The sequence below is a fragment of the Buceros rhinoceros genome, unplaced genomic scaffold (genome assembly GCF_000710305.1).
Source record: "Buceros rhinoceros silvestris isolate BGI_N320 unplaced genomic scaffold, ASM71030v1 scaffold12231, whole genome shotgun sequence".
In the NCBI taxonomy this organism is placed as follows: Eukaryota; Metazoa; Chordata; class Aves; order Bucerotiformes; family Bucerotidae; genus Buceros; species Buceros rhinoceros.
The window spans coordinates 46,083-53,610 of record NW_010392578.1 but is presented as its reverse complement, the minus strand read 5'-3'; the positions used below and the strand labels follow the sequence as shown (position 1 = coordinate 53,610).

General features: G+C 42.1%; 1 protein-coding gene across 1 annotated transcript in view; it reads left to right on the top strand.

Moving 5' to 3' along the window:
* The window catches only part of FNBP1 (formin binding protein 1), a gene marked incomplete at its 5' end in the record, with an annotated part of 72,083 nt that overhangs the window by 41,129 nt on the left and 23,426 nt on the right, over positions 1-7,528 (top strand). Inside the window, 3 exons of the mRNA XM_010144546.1 lie at positions 684-812; positions 2,382-2,528; positions 6,902-7,099. Of these exons, the coding sequence (XP_010142848.1) occupies positions 684-812; positions 2,382-2,528; positions 6,902-7,099 (474 nt within the window). The remainder of the gene's footprint in view (positions 1-683; positions 813-2,381; positions 2,529-6,901; positions 7,100-7,528) is intronic.

Below are 7,528 nucleotides of genomic sequence, written 5' to 3'. Positions count from 1 at the left end.
AGGGAAAGAAGTGAGGTTAATTGTCCAGTGCTCTGCTGTGCTGGGTAGCAAAGCAAATCATCTGTGTGGGTAAAAATAGGAAGGGAGTTGTGTCCCAGCTGCTGCTTGGGCTCCCCTTTCCTTGTGGAATTCATGCCAGCGCTATTCAAGGAAGTGCAGATAAAGAACTTCGCAGAGAGCACAGAGGGAACACAAGATGTTTTGTCATGATTGTGTTGACTTGGGCATGTGAAATGAGACAAATCCATGTTGATGGTTTTTTGTTGCTTCCCTTTACCCCCAAAATGCTGCTAGCCAACTACAGGTCAGTATTTCATTAGTGAAAAGCAGGAGCCAGCCCACAGGGCGTACGGAGGAGCAAGAAGAGTGTCGGAAAATGTGCGTGCCTGTTAAGTGGGCTGGGCGAGGGGCAAACTTGCTTCAGTGCCTTACGTGCAGTGTGAACAGAGGCTGTTCGTGGAGATGGCGTGTTGTGATGCAAGGGAAGAACAGCAGCAGCGAGCACGCTGTGGGCTTGTGCTTGGCATGGGTGAACTGATTACAAAATAGGGGTAAACCAAAGGCTGAAGTGTTCAGAGACCCGTACACTAATGTTCCTGGTAAGGGTAGTAAGATAAGGGGTAACATGATGCAATTTATTTCCATGTAGTATAAATTATAAATTTATTTTGACATTTCTTTAGGCAAGACAGCAAGCCCAGCTGCGACATCAAATGGCAGAAGACAGCAAAGCAGAGTATTCTTCCACTCTGCAGAAGTTCAACAGTGAGCAGCACGATCACTACTACACACACATCCCAAACATCTTCCAGGTGAGGCTCCCTGGCACTGATCTGGAGTAGCTCATAATCTTGAGAGGAACAGAGGTGGTATTGCACGCCACCATTGTGCACAATTACATGATCCCATCTTTAGTTTGTGGTGATTTTTGTTGCTGTTGACAGATTCGATATGCAGTCTGCAAACCCAAGAGGAGGAGGGCTTGGTAGCATAAATTGTCCCTTTCACTTAGAGTGGATATCAAGTGATCAGTGATATGTGAGGAAGGTGACGTTGAATTGTCATGGCAGTTTACTCCCAGTCCTGCTCTGTTGAACCCTGTGTCCGTGCAGCTGGGGGTGAGAGCACTGTGTGCGTTGTCCGCACAGCCAGCTGTGCACATTGCGTTGGGAGAGCCTCACAGCCCTTTGTAACCTGTCTTCTAATCGGACTGCACAGATGTTTAATTTAAACCATGATAATTCTGCAGTAGTGAATGTCAGAAGGTTTAAGCAATCTTGCTGATAAAAATGTCTTTAAAGAAAGACTATAGAGAAAGAACAAAAGAGCCATCAGGATTTCTACTGGCTGAAGTTAGTGCTTCACTGAACGAAGAGAGATTTAATGTAGTAGAAAAGAAGTTCCAAATGACTGTTCCAGTGTAATGGGTCATAAGCATCAGCAGTGGAAAATACAACCTCTTTAAGGGAGAAAATGTCACATGCTTATCATCTGATGAGAAATAACTGATATTTGCGTAGCAAATGCACGTTTTCTGACCCATCACTGGACCTCCTTAGCTAAACAGACGCCTCCTTTTGCTTCAGTGATATTTCAAACCACGGTCTTGAGACAGTTTCTTCCTAGCATCAGATGTAACATTTTTGCAATATATTTGTATTTAACGCTAGATCTGGTAAGTGCTCTGATTTGTAGGTGAGCATGCTTAAAGCAGTGGAGGCAGTGGGGGTTTTTAAGCTGACAGTGCTCTGTCTGCAGTTGAATATGAAACATGCCCTTCTGTATCTGACAATAACATAATGCCACATCCAGTTCTTCTCTGTTGCAAATGAGAGGTGCTGGGATTGTCGCTGGAGATCGTGGCACTGAATCCACTGAGCAGCAGAGACCATGTGGTGAGAAGCCCTTGTGTGAACAGCACATGATGTATAGGATTGCCTGTAAAGCAACAACTGCCTTGTAGGGAAGAGGAGAAGGGGAGAGATCAGGAATTTTGTTTGCTTGGATTCTGCAGGGAGGTGAAAATTAGATCATTCAGAACATGTGCAGAAAACAGAAGAATTTCTTGTTGCAAAAATTCTCTTAAAAGTCTTAGGAGCATTCTGACAGAAGCCTAAAGCTGGGGATTTGACAAATCAGCATTTTGTAACATAAGTTAATTGAAAAATTCCCAGTAACAGAGATTGCTTTTACAATGACATTTTGATGTTTGAGGGAACAATATCACTTGGTGCTTTTGTGAGAACAGCTGTCCTAGTTTGTTCTTAAAAATACATTTAAACCATAAATTTTAAAGCAGGTGATGTATGCTGGGGAGAAAAATTGATTGACACTGTGAAGTTAGTCTTGATATTTGATCTGAATGAAATGTCATGTTTTAGAAAATACAAGAGATGGAGGAAAGAAGAATTGTGAGGATAGGCGAATCCATGAAAACTTTCGCAGATGTTGACCGCCAGGTGATCCCTATCATTGGAAAGTGTCTGGATGAAATAACGACGGCTGCAGAATCAATTGATCACAAGAATGTAAGTGTTGCATGGTTTGGATTGTTGGTTGTCATCTTGAGTATTGATTCCTTATGTGTGGAGACAAATCCTGGGTCTGGGCTGCAGCATGGAGTAGTCCTAGAAGGAAAACAAAAAATAACTTCTTGTCCCAAGCTACTTTGAGGCAGGGTGTGCTCAGATTATTTCCCAAAGCTGCTTGGCACCCAGAAATGCCTCTACTGCCACGCTTTTTATTTTTCACATTTTTTTCCCTTTTAGGAATATTCTTTCCTTTTACCAAGATTAACATTTACTGCAATACTGTAATTGAAAAACAGGCATCTGGATAGAGTAAGGAAGGTGGTGGATGTAATTCCAGATACCATCTGAATAACAACCAGAGAATTTCAGGTTTCTGTGTCTAATAGTCAGAAAACTGCAACTGAGTGTTGCAGACATGCCTTTGCTCCAGTTAGTTTTATAATAATGGAATTATTGCAGTATTTGCCACATAAATTATTGCAGACGACTCTGGCAAAGTACCTACTTCACTGTAAAAATCTTTCTGTGCAGATTTTTAAATGAGCTCTCGTAAATCTTGATTTCTGAACATCATTGTGGGAGTAAAAAGAAGCCTTCCTGATAAAACGGCTGATAAAGAGTTTGTTTCAGCTTCCTGGTGTACAGTTAGCACAAGGACAAATGTGTTTCCTAATTGTTTTCAGAATTATGTGCTCCCTTTGAAAATGAAGTCTCTGCTTGCTCTTTCAGCCCTTCTCCTGGATCACGTTAGTGCTTCAGATACAAACAGCATGTCTCTTGCCAGCTGTTTGAATTTCCCATTCGTCTTTTTCACTGAAATCTTTTCTGAGCTGTTCAGTGCCCAGAGCCTGGAGACTGCCGTTGATTGGCAGCATAAGCCTGAGGCTGAAGTTTTTAAATGAATCCTCTACTTTCTGCTCGGCAATTGCTCTCACAGAGAGCAGCATAGAAAACCAAGGGATCTGAGCATTACCCTTTCTGGGTGGGAGAAGGGGGAGTTGGATCCCATGTTAGAACAACGTACCCTTCATGAGGTACAGCTTTTGGTGCTGCATGGTGAAATCGTGATCTATCTGGAACGTTATGTCCATAAAGGGTTCTTTTTTCTTAAATACCATCAAGGATTTTTTCCATCTCTGGAACAGTAGTTTCTAACTTCCTTGATTCTGGTAAGTGACCTGCTTGTTCCTGCATTTCTGTAGCATATAGGTCCTGCCACTATATAAAGATGGCTGTAGATGCACACCATAGCAATTTGAAAGCTGAATTTTCTCTCTTTCTGGATAATATACTGCCACTAAAGCGGAGTGTTAAAGCAGACCTTTCCCACCTTACCTCTTGATGTTTTAAGAAGCAAGCTTGGGCTTTCTTAAGCTACCATTGGAGAGCTTTTCCTCAAAAGATTCAAATGGAAGGATTTCTCCTTTATTCATCTTTTTCAAGCTTGAAAAACTTTGCATAGGAAAGTCAGCTAGATGTAGGCTGTGGTCAGGTTTAGAAACGAGGTCAGATTCCAGGAAAGTTGAATGCAAGGACAGCTGGTGATAATGCAGCCTGTACAACAGGGAGCAAACCCAAGGGCCTGCTGGGCAGGAAAAGCTCTGTGTGCAACTGGGGGCCCACACGTGTTTCCCAGCTGGGAGGAGATCTGCAGGATCTGGTAATCATACACAAATTGTACAGTATCATCGACCCTGAAATGTGTAAGGTCAGGTACTGTGACACTGACAGCAGGCAGTGATGCATCTGGAGTTCTGATTTAGCTCTGGGTATCCTTTAGGTTTATTTTCTCTCTTTCTACCCAGCTGTCACATACAGAGTTACTGAAGGCAGCGAGAGGTCAAGCAGAGAAAAGCTCTGTTCTTTGTGCAGTAACTTTAGTTCAGAAACCAGGGCTTGAAGTGGAACAACCACAGCTAACATAGAAAATGTATTGGTCAGAGAGGAAAAAAAGAGAGAACATGCCGATACTAGTAATTTACCTTGTGTACAAATCTGTGTGTCAGCTCTAGCTGAAACGATGAAAGAACCTGCAAGTTCTGTAGCTTTCTGTGCTGCCAGTAACATATAACCAGCACATGATAAGGCATCCCTGTTTAAAAGGGAAAAACCACAATAAAAACAGAAATTTGCACTTCATGGAGGTATCTCGGGGTTTTTTGGATAATCAATTTTCAGCTTTGGGTAGGTTCGTTGCAAACATGAAGGTGGCGTTCCTCTGGTGTCTGTGAACCGTTCTGATTTCTACCATCAGAATTGTGTGGTACAATAGTAACTAAAGCTGTATTTCTACAGTGACTTTGAAACTGTGGAAGTGCAGACTGCAAACAGGTTTCCTTTCCGTGGCCAGCTCCGTCTTCCCTCCCTCTGTGGATGCTAGCAGGGCTCTGGAAGATCTCTTTTCTTCCAGGGCCTCTATTTCACTGGGTAGCGTTAAGACCTAGAATGACCCATGGGACAGATTTAATACTTTATATATTCTTTGCAGCTTATATATTACGAAGTTCTGCCTCAGGCTCACTTGCAACATGGCCCGTCTTTCAGGCTTGGCTGCTAAATTTGCAACTGTGTAAATAGGATTGCTTTATGCCCTCACCGAAGTGTATAGAATACCCACTAACAGCAATGGAAAGTGTCTGGATTTAGCTGGGAATACTGGTTAGCCCTGTGTTTCCAGTGAAGTTGGAAATATGCTTCTTTTTCATCTCCTTTTTCTAACAACTCGGACAACACAGAGGTCACGTTGCAGGGGGCAGCTGTAGTGACTGCTAGGAGGACCTTTGCAGAACTTGCTTCAGAAGGCTGTAGCAGCAGATAAAATTAATTTGTTATGGACTTTGGAGTTCCTGTTATGACATTATCTCTGTGATATATGGAATGTGCTGGTTATTTTTAGCTACGTTGTAGTGGAAGGATGTTTTGACTAAATGGAAGGAACTCTGTAAAATGCAGAGGAAAAAATGAAAAGCTCCTGCATAGGATAAAATACCAACAGAGAATTCAATGTAACTTTGTGTGTGCATGTAGTTTCTTCTCTCTTCCTTCTTCACCTTGGTTTTATAACTGTTACTAAAAAGTCTTCAGTGTTTAGCTCTCAGGAAGTTATAATGTTTAATTAGGATGAGATAACGGAAAGTGATGTTCTACCTCCCTAAAAGCTGCGTGGAGATTTCACGGTGCTCCTGATAGGTTGAGCATCTTAAACCTTAATTTTCTGCACAATCCTGTGCAGACTTTTGCAAAGCTTTTCCCTTAGCTGTGTTTTGCTCAATGGAGCCTGGCCTGTGGGTATGTTATATCCCACTAGATTTTTCATGAACAGTGTTTTACCTACGGACATAAGTAAGATCTGTGGAATGCCTTCAGAGCAACAAGTTCAACTTTTTTATCTGCACAGGATGGCGATGCTCCTCTCTAGAGGCTGAGAGAAACTGTGCCACAGCACACGAATATCTAATGATCTTAAAAAACTGTTAGAACAAGATAAAATTAAAAAAAAATCTCTTCCCAAGAAGTTAAGTAGATGAAAAATGCCTTAATTTTTCTGAGTCCATTGGATTTAAATGCATTTGGCAAACTGAGATCTGAATTTGAGCGTATGGATAATTAATGGTGTTTGCAGACCCCATTAGGAAAAAGGCTATGTATTGTTCTTTGATTTATTCCCACCCTCATCTGAAAAAGAGCAATCCCTTTGCATACAGTACCCAGGCAGCGCGTGGCTGACTCACATCTAGTCACTGATGGCAAACGGGGAATGTGGCTTTAGTGACAGTGCGCAGAGTTTCCAGCCACTGCCTGTCGGGCTGTTGCGTGACCTTGGACTGCTCAGTTTGTCAGGGAAAGCTCCTGAGAAGAAACTCCTGCCATTTACTGTAGCTGAGATCACAGGCACCATCATGTCAACCTGTGCCAGTGTGATCACTCGAGCTCCTTCATATAGGAGAGTTTATTGGGGTTTTCCACTAGTGTGCTCATAGCTGCATGTTCATCAATTCCATACCTTAAGTGACTCATATCAAAGTTTATCTGGTTGGACTGCCGTGGTTTGGTAAGATGATAGGCTGTGTGTAGGTGTGGGCATTTGGGGTTGTTTGCTTTTTTTTTTTTTAAAGCACATCATGGTAGTGAAAATAGGCCCAAGAAAAGAGCCCTGATCTTGGGGCAGGAGGATTATAATACAATTAACTTGCGTTAATTAATCCTGGGCTCTGGAAGGGTGTTTGTTTCTGGAATGAAACTGGTCACTGTAAGGGTTGATTCCCACACAGATGAACTTTCTTGTCCTTGTACTGTTTTTGTATGTCACCAACTTGGCAGCAGCTCTCACCTGAGATGTTTACGCTTGTCCTGGATCGGTCCCATTTCAGGATTCACAGCTGGTAATAGAAGCCTTTAAATCGGGGTTTGAGCCTCCGGGAGATATCGACTTTGAGGATTTCACGCAGCCGATGAAGCGGACTGTCTCAGAATCCAGCCTTTCCAACTCCAGAGCAGATGGCAAATCTGAGCCGAAGTTTGGTGGCAAATCCAAGGGCAAGTTATGGCCATTCATCAAGAAAAATAAGGTACTGACTTGCAAACTTGAACTTGGTGCTGGTGTGTATGTAGTCAATAACCTCTGTCATGTCTAGTAATCCTGGCAATTAGAACTTTTTAAAGAGAATTTTAGCTTCAGAAAGTTAATAACTGATGTCTTAATATGATGTTTTGTTGTAGTCTTTGGTTACTTAAGTTTCTTTATATCTTTAATTATTGTTTTCTTGTATAATTTCTTTAAGTTGCAATTTTTGTATTAATTTAACTTGAGTTGTCACGTCTCTGCCATGGTCCATTTCTGTTCCTAACTCAGAAGGAATTGTGTACCACTTACCTAGTGCCATGTGTGCCAACTAACCTTGTTACTTGTGGGAAGCTTTGATGTGGCATTACTGTTTTGACACTTCTAAACTCTCCTTGGCTTCTCATTTGCGTTATCTTTTCAGTCTGTGCACTGG